Below are 13178 nucleotides of genomic sequence, written 5' to 3'. Positions count from 1 at the left end.
TATAAATGTTTACTGTCCAGTGTATAGATAGCTTTGCCTTGCAGTTCAGCTCCCACTTCACCACAATGGACTAACATAGAGGCCATAATACTGCGGAAGCTGCACCGATATGTCTGTAGATCTCACGACCCATTCTTCCCTCACTTGTGAACAAAAGCCCAAGATACTTGAACTACTCCTCCACTTGAGGCAGAGCATCACTCCCAACCCAGATAGGGCAATCTACCCTTTTCTGACCGAGGACCATGGTCTCAGATGTAAAGATGCTGATCCTCATCCCAGCTGCTTCACACTTGAACCAATATAGTGAGAACTAAAGATCAGGACACAATGGCGACAACAGAACCACATTATCCACAAACAGCAGAGACAGAATCCTGAACCTACCAGACTTCCACTGCCCCCTGGCTGCATGGAGTAATTATGTCCTTAAAAGTTATAAACAGAACTGTGACAATGGTCAGCCCTGGCAGAGTCCAACTCCCACCCTGAAAGGGTCCGACAACTCTCGCACACACTTGTAAAGGTACTGAATGGCCAGTAGCGACAGACCCCCAATCCCATAATCACCCACCACAGTGTACCAATATACAAGAGTACCAAGTCAGTCAGTTTGTTTTGGTTCATTTGTGTGCATTTTAGCACCACAGAAACAGATGAATACTCTGGTTGTCAAGGTTTCAGCACCATGGACAGAGGTACCAGGAACAATTTGCTAGTAAACATTTAACTCAACTGAACAGTGAGCTTTTTTTTTCTTCTTTCTTTCAAGCTTTAGTTTTAACTAAAATGTGTTTTAAACAAAACTTTTGCAGAGGAGATCAGCTTTAGTAAAAATAAGCTGAAGAAGACATAAGAGAAAACGCGTAATGAAAGTCTCTTAGGAGAGTCTCTGTGATGCATGTTCTTCTCCAACTGTGGATTTGCAGCGCCTAAGCAATTTCAAAGCCAAATCTTATAGGGCAAATACATCTGTCCTGCATAAGCGTAAAAGCTGATTTTGCATACCCATTCACAAAAGTGTACAAAAGAGCATGAAATAGCCAAAGCAAACACAGGTATAGGGAAGTGCATTTTTACAAATTATGCTCTGAATTGTACATTTTAGCATGTAGTTGAGTATGCTTATGTTAAAGTAAAAACAGTGCCACCATCTTTCCTGGAGACATGCTTGCAGAATATGTTAGTTCTGAACAAAACTATTTGGATTCAAGACGAACATGCTTCGAGAGTTCTGCTTTGTATAAATCACACACATTTTGTTGTGTTGTGATCCAATTCAATATCTGGATCATTATAAGTCTGTTGTACACCATTTACTATGAGGCAGTGCTTGCCATGAGCTTGGGCAGGCGAGACTAATGCACGGCCAGTTATCACCCACCACGCTTGCATCTAATGAATTATTAGACTGAGCCGCAGACTCTCTTCTCACTCTGCCATGGCAGGGACAACAACGGTGAGTAATCACACACTGCCCTCTGATCCCACTGTGACTGTTATTACACTCTTGTTGTCAGGTACTTTCCCATCGAAACTGATAAGTGAGCCATTTCAGTCCACACGTTTGGTGCCATTTCTCAACTGCTGAGTGGGCTGTTCAGGTTGAGAGAGATCAGCTTTAAGGCAGAAATGTACCATGTATGTACCATACATGTACATACAATGGTACAATGTACCATAAAAAAAGAGCCCTATATTCAAGGCAATATTTTAGTAACAAGCTTCATAAAAACATTCAGCGAGTCAAAGAAAATATTAAAATAAAAAATAAATAGATAGAAACATCAACTTTTAATTATACTACTATAAAACTAAAAGACCCAGTATTTCTATCGTATTTATAAAATAAATAAATATTGCTTTTTTATGCCAAAGATTTAAATTAAGACCATTTTATGATGAGAAATGAGAACAATGAAGCTCTTTTGGTCACACATTGTCAATGACACTATGAGCGATCTCGTGCAGAATCTCACATGATTTCACATAGAGTATGCATGCAGGATGACTTTCAAGTACTACCAAAAGTTATTCCGTTGTAGATGTATATACAGATATTACTTTCAGCTAAACTTGCCCAGTGATTTATGCGATACACTCGATTTGATGGAAGATATGTTAAATTGCCCAGCTAATAAAAAGGTTCCTGAAGCATAAGAGAACAGGTGTACTATATGTCAAACAATATAAAATGTTTCATTGACCTCTTTGGAAGTGTTGTAGTCCCCATTCAGCAAAACCCTGACGGGATCACATTTTTTCTCAAATATTGAACCTAGAATCTCTTATTTCTTTTTTACAAATATCTATGTTATATTTCTACAAATTATAATTGTAATATACAATTATAAGCCACTTCAATTATACAGAATCCTGCTGTGTTTTAGCTTTACTCATTTCATCTTAATGTTTTAAACGCTTATACCAACGTTATGAACAGAGAGATGACATTGTTAAATGAATCTTACTTCTTTTGAAAAGCCTTCATCTTTGGCCTAAAGAGGTGGAAAGATGTGATCTTGACTCTTAATGCAATTATCATCTTTCACAGTGAATATTCTTTAATTAAATTAAACAAATTAAAATAATATATATATATTTAGATCATATTTCCCAAATCTATTCATACTTAACACTGAGGCCAGCTTCGCAAATGTATTTCGTAACTTTCCTAAATACACTTCCTTCCGCAAATTTAGACACTGAGCCAATCCAGAGCCATGAACACCAGGGACTCTGTCTGAACCTTAGTTTTTTTTTTAAATCCTGTGATTTAGTTCTGCATGTGGGAGTCTGAAGTCAAGGTGGCATTCAAATACACCGGTGATCATAAGTCCATCTGACTGAAAGGTGGACTACGAACATTATCCTTTATGAGTGAAAAAGGAAAGCTACACTAGAGCTGATATATGAATAAAAACAGCACTCTAATTATTTCGCTGTGTCCTCTCTTTTTATATGCCAGTCAGCAGATCATTTTAACTCCTCCATCATAAAGCTCTGTGTGCAGGCTGACAGATAATCCAATATCTAACAGCTTGTAATCTGGGTTGTGATGTGGGTTCCGTTTAACGCTCCCTTATCTGTTAAAAGTAACTTTATTAAAAGTGAACGTTTATCATGTCAAACTTAATTGAAACTCGAGGTGCTCTGTTCCCTCCAAACTCAGAGGTTCGTTCAGCCGCAGAAGAAACTCACCTGCGTTTCTCAGTTTGCGGTTCCTGAACACAGAGATGATGACCAGCAGGTTCCCCAGCACATCCACCACCGTGGTGAAGATCAACACGCAGGCCAAGATGGAGATGACCCAGGCGGGACGGGCGGTCCCCTCCAGGGCCAGGCTGCGCTCCAGCTGCCCAAGCCGTGGCTCTGTCCAGTTCTTTAACAGCGATAACGTGTCAGGCATCACTGGACCCCCCGCCTGAGTCCCAGCCTCTTATGTCCCGCAGGTCTCGGGACCAAACATGGAGCGCACCTGCCCGCTCCGCAAAGTCCCACGAGAGCGCAGGCTGGGAGTCCGCTACTTAAAGGCGGTCATTTGTTGCTGTGGTCACGTGCGATGTATAAAGTTCCTAAAGTGGTCAGCACTCTTCACGAAGGTCCATTCATGTCCCGCAACCTCCTGTTGGCGCCACACCTCCCGTGTGTGCTTCATAAAATATTTCTCAAAGCAGCAGTCTCCATCTTTGGCTGTCTCTGGTCGGTGGACATTTGTAAATCTCGTCTTCCCACGTTCGTACAAAAAAGGCAGTTTTCCTCTGAAATGTCAAACAATCAACCTATGTCTGCACCTCGGTGCTCCTGATTAGATATGCTGAACTATGGACAGTTTTATTGATGAGTCATGTCGGGTTCACGTGCCAGACAAGCTTACGACGCAACTGGAAGTGCGCGCGCGGCGAGAAGCCCCCGGCGAGACCCACATCTTGGTGGAAAGAGCAAAACGGGAGAGGGATTGAGCTGAACAAACAGGCTTGTCGTCCTTTCTCTCCTCACCTTCAAAGACCGCTCTTCTTCATCCCCATAACTGTGCGTGCAGACGTGCGCTCACCTCCGTTTGCGCGCTGTCTTCCCCCCGCGTGACCTCCCAGATTCTGCCTGTGATCTGAGCAGAAAGCTCCGAGGTGCTGCGGAGCGCAGCGGGGGGTCCAATCAGCACGCTGGGATTCCTGTGAGGCATCTCTCACGGGTGAGCAAGAGGACATTTTAAAAGTTAAACAATTCATCCGGACATTTTGTTGTTGGATGCTTTTTGAAAGTGCATTTTATTGTTTATTTATTTTTAGGTCACACCATGTTTATTCTGAAAGAATCAAGCAGTCTGGAGCTGGGTTCATTTGCCAAGAGCACACAAAAAATAAAAGTCATTAAAAGATTGGGTACCACTTTACAATAAGGCTCCCGTTAGATGGGTAATAAATAGTTTATAGATACGGAATTTATTCCTCTATAAGCACATTATAAATCATTAATAACTGTTTATTATGCATTGATTAAGGGTGACAGAGAGCCAAAACTGATCAGTTTCTTGCCAAATAGTGAGCCAGATCTGCCACCTATATTTTTCATCTAGAGTTATAATAAACATTTCAGACTGTTACTATACCTTAAGCACAATAATAATTTGTAAAACTAATTTTTTTAGATGCTTATAATGTAGTGATTAGGCACAATATTATTTGCTAAAGAAATGGGTTTACAAATGCTTATTGTGCTTACAAGGTAGTAACTTAGTCTGAAATGTTTAATATAACAATATGAAATATATAACAGATATGACATTATTTGGCAAGCAACTGGTCAGTTCGGTCTCTCGTTCACCCTTAATTATTGCATAAAAAGCAGTTATTAATGATTTATAAAGTGGTTGGAATTAATGACATCTATAAACAATAGCCATAGGGGAGCCTTATTGTAAAGTGTTACCAAAGATTTTTTTTAATAAGTGAGATTTAATTAGCTTTTTTTAATTACACAATTATCCTTAATATCCATAAGTAAGTAGTACTTTCCACAGTTAGCTGTATTTTTTGTCTCAACTGTATGTACTGATCTTGTTACAGATGCATGATCAAGAATCTCTAAATAAATCTAACATGATTAAGTCAGGTCCTCTAGACAGATTCTTCTTTGTTGAAATGTTTAGTCTTTTATCTAAAAGGCATCATCAGTCAGACTGTAGATGCCTTTTAGATAAAAGACGAAACATTTCAACAAAGAAGAATCTGTCCAGAGGACCCGACTTATCCTTGTTAGATCTTGTTCCAACGCAAATGCTATTTTCAGATGAATTGTGGTTTAGAAAAAGTCCTGCCTAATTCTAGAATGGAATAGAATAGAATAGAATAGAATAGAATAGAATAGAATAGAATAGAATAGAATAGACCTTTACTATCATTGCACCTAAATACAAAAAAAATTATAGTTATTTAACATTTAATTTAATGTTAAGTCATTTGTGCACTGGTACATTTGTTACTGACTTACTACGGCACAAACTCATCCTCAACTGACACAAATTCATTAAAAATTGTTCTGATGTTAGATGTTTCATCTTTTCATTCACTTTTGAACAGTTTTCAACAGTTTACATTGATGGTCAGTGTTTATACCATGCTGCAGTCTTTCCAACACCTGGCAACATTGCACATTGAGACATTTTATTTTTTTGTAAAATACCAATTAATATACACTTGGACATAAAAGTTTAAGAAAAGCAGGTGTAAAAAGCCTAAACACTAGAGTTGAACGTCAAACTTGAATGTGGGAAATAGCTATGAAGCTATCTGAGCATGCGGTGTTTGATTTTAAGGCAAGCACATTGAAAACTAAAACAGAAAACGTGGCATAGTTGAAACACAGTTGAAACAATCATATCAGTGTGAAATATCTAGTTGATAAGAGACAATTTAAAAAATAGGTTTCAAGCTTATAAAATGATCTTTTCTTTAAAACAACACACCAGTGCGAGAACGCAGCATTATCTAATATTAAACCTCTACACCAGGGTGATTTAAGGAAATTGCTCAGGGGGGCAGTTACTTAAAGCCAAGAATGCATGGGCCAGACATCCAGCTATCATTTTTATTATGTGAATGTAATTCAAGATTTTTTAAAAATATATAGTTTTATCTTAAATTAGTTCATTAGGAGGCAGACTGAGTTGTATAGCTCTGTCGTAGATAATTTATAAGAGATGTTTGATGCATACATCAAGGTTCAAGGTTATTTATTGTCATTCGCATCACATGTGGAGGTGGAACGAAATTGTGTACTCAAGGTCCCAGTTGCACCCAAAAGTAGCCATAATATGAAATATAAAATAGAAACACTATACAAGTATCTAAGACATATCAGTAATGATAGATATAATATGATGTATTAAACAACAGCCCGAACGTTAGTCTGTTGTGAGCAGATGGATATGAATATAGCAGCTTATGGGTAAGAAATCAGCAGCATGGATAATCAGCAGCACAGATAAAGTGTCAAATCTCCAATTAAAGTGGCGTTACAGTGATTTTCCTGGTTAGGGATCCATGAGTCTAACAGCTTTAGGGTAGAAGCTGTTGCTCAGTCTAGTGTTTCTACACTGCATGTCAACCCTTAGATGTCTACCTGTATACTGACTTTCAGAATTCCATAAGCTTCACTTTAGTACTCTGACATGGCACAAACTTTATTTACAACATAAACATTTATGTTGTTTACTGAAACATGTAGTGTTACCCAAGATTCATGGATAAATATAGAGTCAGATATCTGGTTCTTTCTTTATTTGTGTCACATTATCATGAAAAAGCAACAATGTTTGATGAAAACAAGACCGTTAGACGTAAAATATAATTGAAGCTGAGTTTTTGATGAGTCCATAAAATTTTCTCTGTTTGTCCATAGTCATGAAAAATGGGGGAAATTATGTATAATTTCTGGAACGTCTATAAAGGTTGACAATGAAAATATTAGTCATTTTAGATGTAAGTTTCACTAATGTTTTTTTTCTGATTTAAAATGTAGTTTTATTTTAAATGAACTACTTTGGGGGCTGAACCTGAACCACATATGACCCCCAGGTTCCAGCTGAATGGCTCTGATCTACATTATTGTGCAACACTGTTTGTTTGTTATATGTTGATGGTGCTAGGTTGCTGAATAGTTCAGTCCACTTGATCAGCATGTCTAGCCAGTCAAAAGGTTTAGTCAATGCAGTGAACTGATATATTCACATGGACATTCTTTAATTGCGAAAACAGCAAAAACTAAACAAATGGTGTTGTGCAAAAACACTTCACCACTTGCTCTCGCCGAGATCGGATGCTTCTCCCCTCCCTCTCCGCTTTGCTTTGCTGCTCTGTCTGTCTGTGAAACTGCTGTGAGCCTCTCTTGCATATCTTCCGAACCATAATTATGGACTTGTTTTGATCAGTTGGTCCCTCAACTCAATTTACAACATTACTTGAAAGAGAAGACAGGCTTTAGGCGAGCCGATTTACCCTGTTGGCACGCACGCAGCTGGATATCTCATCGACTGGAAGATTTGATGATGTGTCTGCTGCCATCTCTGGATTTTAAGGACACATATTTAATTGGATTTACGATAACTGGTTCCTGCTTTTTGGATTCGGCTGGTTGCTGGTTTTATCTACATTCAAGGAAGTCGTTGACAGCAAATTTGGACCCGATCACGCTGCTTGCCTTTATGATGGCTTGGTTCGTGTCTCGAGTACCCGGACTCAAATGCTTTGGGCTGAATGGATCAGATCTTCGGGATTTTATTCAGTCACGTTCCATCGGTGTGGCCATGTATTTTGTATTTTGGACATTTTGGAACTGAGTGGACCAACACAGACTCAAGGTAGATGTCATTAAGTTCCACCTGTCCCCAAAACAACTGTGTGTTTATCTGAAGTTGGCTCCCTTGGCTGGCCTTGAAGGTCATCTTATCTGAATTTGCCTGGAGAACATGAATTCTGACGCTCACCACCCCCTCCCTGAGGAATTTCCAACTGATAACCAGATGAAACCAGCTGAATAAACTTGTGTCATCATTTCAGGACTCTTGGATTCTCATAGACGTAATTCTTGGCCATTCCTTGACATCCCTCGAGAATGTTTATGGATCTCACTGGTGGACATTAACTGATTTTCCATCCTTATCAGAACTCTTAGTGACCTCGAGAGCATCTATGAACATTGCTGACCGCTCTCGTCTCCCCCGTCTGCAGATTACGTAAATATGTGCTTGTTTGAGCGAGGTGATTTTTTTAATATCAGAGGTTTTTTTTTTTTCTCAGGCAGGAAAAAAAGTCTGATAGGAATTTTTTTCGCCTCCAACTCCTACATGTGTCCAGTTAACCACTGTTTTTGTCTGTCCAAACAGGTCTCACTTGTAAATGAATCTTTGAGGCTCCATGTGATTTATCTGTTGGTAAATAAAGGTTGAATGAAAAAAAATAGCTAGTGTAGTGTTCTTTCACATAAGTATGATGTTATTGAGAATTGTTTCAGGAGCCTGAAAAAAAGAAGAACACTAAAAAGATTAAAAGTGGGCCTGTGTTTAGTTGGCCTGGATAAAGAGTTTTGTCTATTTTTCCATACTTCTTGCTCAAGTACTGATATTCCTGCTAATAAGGTACTAAATATTAATACTTATTTGATTGAACATCATCTAAAAATTGCAAGCAAATCCCTTAATTATAGCAGTCCTGGTAGGATACAAAGCTATTTAATAAGTAAGGGGATAGGTGAAGTGAAAAATGTGCAAAAATCATAGAGTAGGCATGGTGCATGTGCAAGTTATTTGAGGTGTTTTCGCTGGTCTTCTCTGTCTTTTAGCTATGAACACAATTCATTATGGATTGGACCAACAACAACAAAAAATAACTTGAGCCTTTCTCTAATATGTCACTTCTGGACTCCGGAGCAATCGTGCACAGTCACACAACAATTGGTGGTGGCATTTACACCTATTCATCCTAAACCAGTGACAGCTGTGCAGTCAAACGCTGAGATCCAAGCCGTTTCAAAAGTCATCAATACTGTCAGTGCCAGTGCTGACACAATGAGGCCAGCTCCAGTCCCTGGTTTCACTCTTTCCTGCTGGACCGCAGCAGATGCCCTTAAGCCCGGCAGCAGCGACAGATCAGAGGCACCCAGCCTCAGCCTCAAAGCAGAGCAATGTGCGTTCAACAGGCTTTATGTGACGACCAAAAGACAGACAACTCTGGCTGTGAGTTCAGCCACATCAACAACACACACTTACAAGCTTTTTATTTGGAAAAACACACTCAATAGTGGAGACAGGGGATTATAACAATACTACGAAGAAAAATCAATGGTGTTGGTGGAATAAAACACAAGTCTGCTAATTAAAATCTGCAGCTCTCTGATAATATTCTGCTGACTGTATAGCACATGCTTCACAGTGCTCTGGATCTATAGCTAGTGTTCTTGCTGTCTTGTCCTATTTCAAAGGAAATTTCTGTAATCCAAAGCATTTACTTCTAGTGGTGAAAAGTAACACGTAGAGAAGTATGAATACAGTTCTGAGCACGTAAATAAGATATTGATACCGCCCTCTTCAATAACCAGGAACACATCTGCTCCCTATGGTCTTATTTTTGTCTTGTTTTTTAATAGTGATAACACACACTTTTTGCTAACTCAAGTCATTGTTTCACAATGGATTTTTGTTAAAATCACCCAAATTGGTTTCACCCAAAAAGACTGTTTGCGGAAAAGAGTGTCAAGAAAACAAGATAAAACTATTCAGATTATAGCAACTGTTTTCCCCAATGTGTCCAAGAATAACGTGATAAGTGGAACCATATTTGCTGTGACTTATAAAAACTTTCAACGCTTTAGTGACAAGTTCAGAATTTTGTTTTTCATATCTACAACCTTGAGTATTTTTTTTATTTTTTTTTTTAAATTGAGATTAAAAGAAAAAAGCCATGAATTATATTAGCAAATTTTCAGTTTGTCTGACAATTATTTTTCAGTTTTCTGATATTTTGTTATGTGGTTGTGATAGCTTGGTGGTCCCTGTTATGGTTTCGTTATCCTGGTGCTGCAGGTGCGAGCCCAGTTTGTAACAGAAAGGGCCACTGCTGTAACACATTTACTTAATCTTTCATGCAAGTTTAGTTGCTGCGGCAGCCCCTGTAGAAAGAAACAGCAAAAAAATCAATACAATAAATAATTATATTCTATCATGCAAATAAATATGCAAATATTAAAATAAAAAATAATATTGCTCGAAGGAATGCACACTGATTGTTCACCCCCTCACATGCCAAAGTTTTAAACAAAGCTCTTGTGCGTATGTGATGAAGATGACCCTCAGGCACCATCATGTCCATATCCGTAAAACTGACAGCGTTCCAGACATTTTTATATTGACTAAAGTCAGTTGACTGTGTTAGTCATCTTGAATCTGATCGGTGGTAATCTGTGGAAGATGTATATTCATTGATCACATTCTCCAAGTTTCAGTAAAAATCTGTTTACTGTATTATGAGACAGACATACACATGCACACACAGAGACACAGGCAATCATACAAATTACCTGCCTTTCATTGTGACAGATAATAAAAATGGGCAAACGCTAACATTCATGAAATGTCTATCAATGGTTAAATTATTATTTCTAAAAATATATATTTAGAATATTATCTATATGGGTTTACTGAACTGATATTAAAAATGTTGTGCAAAATTTTCAAGACAAATTATGATGATGTCATATGCGTTGTGTTCGACAATGGCGACCCTGGATCACTTATGGCATGTGCTCGTATGTGGCTGGCAAATAAAAAACTTTGTCTTAAATATTTGGTTGCGCAAGCATTTGTACGTTCCATGCTCCAATAATAAGGTCTTTCTTTATATGCTTCATGTATTGTTTCCTTTGACCGCATTAGTTTAATGTCCAGGTAACTGCGGTTTGATACCTGGTTTATGGAGGAGGTGAACTATTTTTGGGCCACCTTTTTTAGGCCCCACCCCTATGCAGGGGAAAGCAGAGCGGTCCTAAATAGGGCTGCTTTGTCGTCAGACGTGCTGCCAAACCCATCCCATTTATTGGACTCATTTAATCTAACGCAGCATGTAAACGGCCCCACCCAAGAGCGTGGACATACACTGGACCTTGTTTTAACTTGTGATGTGACTGTTAATAATCTTGTTATTGATGATAATGTTTTTTCAGACCACATGCCAGTCCAGTTTGAGTTCACCCTCCCCCATCTAACTCCTAAGTTGTGCATTCTTGCACGTAGCACCCGGGCAATTAACCATTTCACTGCCGCACATTTCACAGATGTTTATAACTCTGAAATGATAATTCAGCCCCCAGTGTTTCTCTCCACCACTGAGGAGCTGACATCCCAGTTCAACTCTGTCTGCTTGAAGACTCTCGATCATGTTGCTCCTGTTAAAACTAGAAAATCAAAACTGAGAGCAGAACATTGGCTGAGTGACATCACCAAGGCCATTAGGCAGCAATGCAGGTGGGTGGAGCGAAAGTGGAGGAAAGACAGGTTGCAGGTCTCTTTTCAAATACTTAAAGAGAGTTGGCGCTGTTATCAGCAGCTATCAGCAGTGAAAGCTGCTAAATCCAAATACTTCTCTGATATAATTACCTCAAACTTTTGCAACCCACTTGTCCTCTTCTCTACCCTAAACTCTGTTCTTCACCTCACTGAACCATCACCTCTGGAAGCCTCGACTGAGCTGTGCGACAACTTCTTACATTCCTTTTTGGAAAAAAATGCGACCACCCGGGCTCTCATTTCCCCTCCAACTCATGGCCCATCTATCCCACCGCAATCTGTAGCTCCATTTGACCATTTTGAACCCATCACTCTATCTTCTCTAGAGCAGGTCATGTGCAGCTTGAAACCCTCTGATTCCCCCTTTGATGTGGTCCCCCCTCAACTACTAAAGGAGGTTTTTCCTACTCTAGGTTCGTCCATTCTTGATATAGTAAACAGTAGTTTATCCACTGGCGTGGTGCCAAAATCCTTTAAACATGCTGCTGTCCAGCCTCTCCTGAAAAAAACAAACCTTGACCCCTCAGTCGTGTCCAACTTCCAGCCTGTCTCCAAACTCCCATTTGTTTCTAAAGTACTGGAGAAAATAGTAGAGTCCCAGTTGAAGTGCTTCCTGGAAGGTCACACAATCTTAGAGCTTTTCCAAACTGGCTTTAAACCTCTCCACATCACTGAAACTGCCCTGCTGAAGGTATTTAATGACATCTTCAGATCCACAGATATTGGTGATTCTGTGCTGCTTGTCCTGTTGGACCTCACGGCCGCAATTGACACCATCGACCATGAGATCCTCATTGCTAGGTTAGAGCAGTGGGTGGGCGTCACAGGGTCAGCCCTCAATTGGTTCAGATCCTACCTCACTGACAGATCCTTTTGTGTCTCCATCAAGGATTTTAGTTCTGCAGAGGCAGAGCTTAAATTGGGCGTTCCACAGGGGTCCATCCTGGGTCCCCTCCTATTCTCTTTATACCTGCTTCCGCTTGGTACTATTTTCCGGAAACACAACATGCCCTTCCACTTCTATGCCGATGACTGTCAAATTTACTACCCCCTAAGACACAATGGTACATGCTCTATTCAACCGCTGCTCGATTGCCTGGCTGACATCATGGACTGGATGGCTTTAAACTTCTTAAGTTTCAATGAAAAGAAGTCTGAAGTCATGTTGTTCCCTCCCAAAGACACGATCACAAACCACTGCATCTACCTCTCCGCTCTAACCCTGTCAGAAAAAACAAAGAGTCACTAATCTGGGGGTGATAATGGACTATTCCCTGAAACTTAACAATCATGTAAACATGATTGTCAAATCATGTTTCTTCCAACTGAGGCGGCTGTCTAAACTGAAGCCCATATTGTCCAAAAATAACCTGGAGACAGTAATACATGCATTCATTTCATCTAGGCTTGATTACTGCAATTCACTCCTGTTTGGTATCAGTCAAACCTCCATTGCACTACTACAACTGGTCCAGAATGCAGCAGCCTGATTTTTAACCAATACAGGCAAAATAGAGCACATTACACCAGTTTTGGCCTCACTGCACTGGTTACCGGTTCACTTTCGAATCAGTTCAAAATACTGATGTATGTCTACAAATCACTGAACAGTCCCCCCCCC

At 39.6% G+C, this 13178-nt stretch overlaps 1 protein-coding gene across 1 annotated transcript in view; it reads right to left on the bottom strand.

Annotated features, from left to right (window-relative positions):
- The window catches only part of mtnr1bb (melatonin receptor 1Bb), a 58554-nt gene extending 55145 nt beyond the window's left edge, over nucleotides 1-3409 (bottom strand). The window contains exon 1 of the mRNA XM_037687380.1: nucleotides 3202-3409. Within this exon, the coding sequence (XP_037543308.1) occupies nucleotides 3202-3409 (208 nt within the window). The remainder of the gene's footprint in view (nucleotides 1-3201) is intronic.
- Nucleotides 3410-13178: the final 9769 nt, after the last annotated feature.

The sequence above is a fragment of the Nematolebias whitei genome, chromosome 14 (assembly GCF_014905685.2).
Source record: "Nematolebias whitei isolate Nwh7 chromosome 14, NemWhi1, whole genome shotgun sequence".
In the NCBI taxonomy this organism is placed as follows: Eukaryota; Metazoa; Chordata; class Actinopteri; order Cyprinodontiformes; family Rivulidae; genus Nematolebias; species Nematolebias whitei.
The sequence above is the reverse complement of the archived record's forward strand: the minus strand, read 5'-3'. Positions and strand labels throughout refer to the sequence as shown.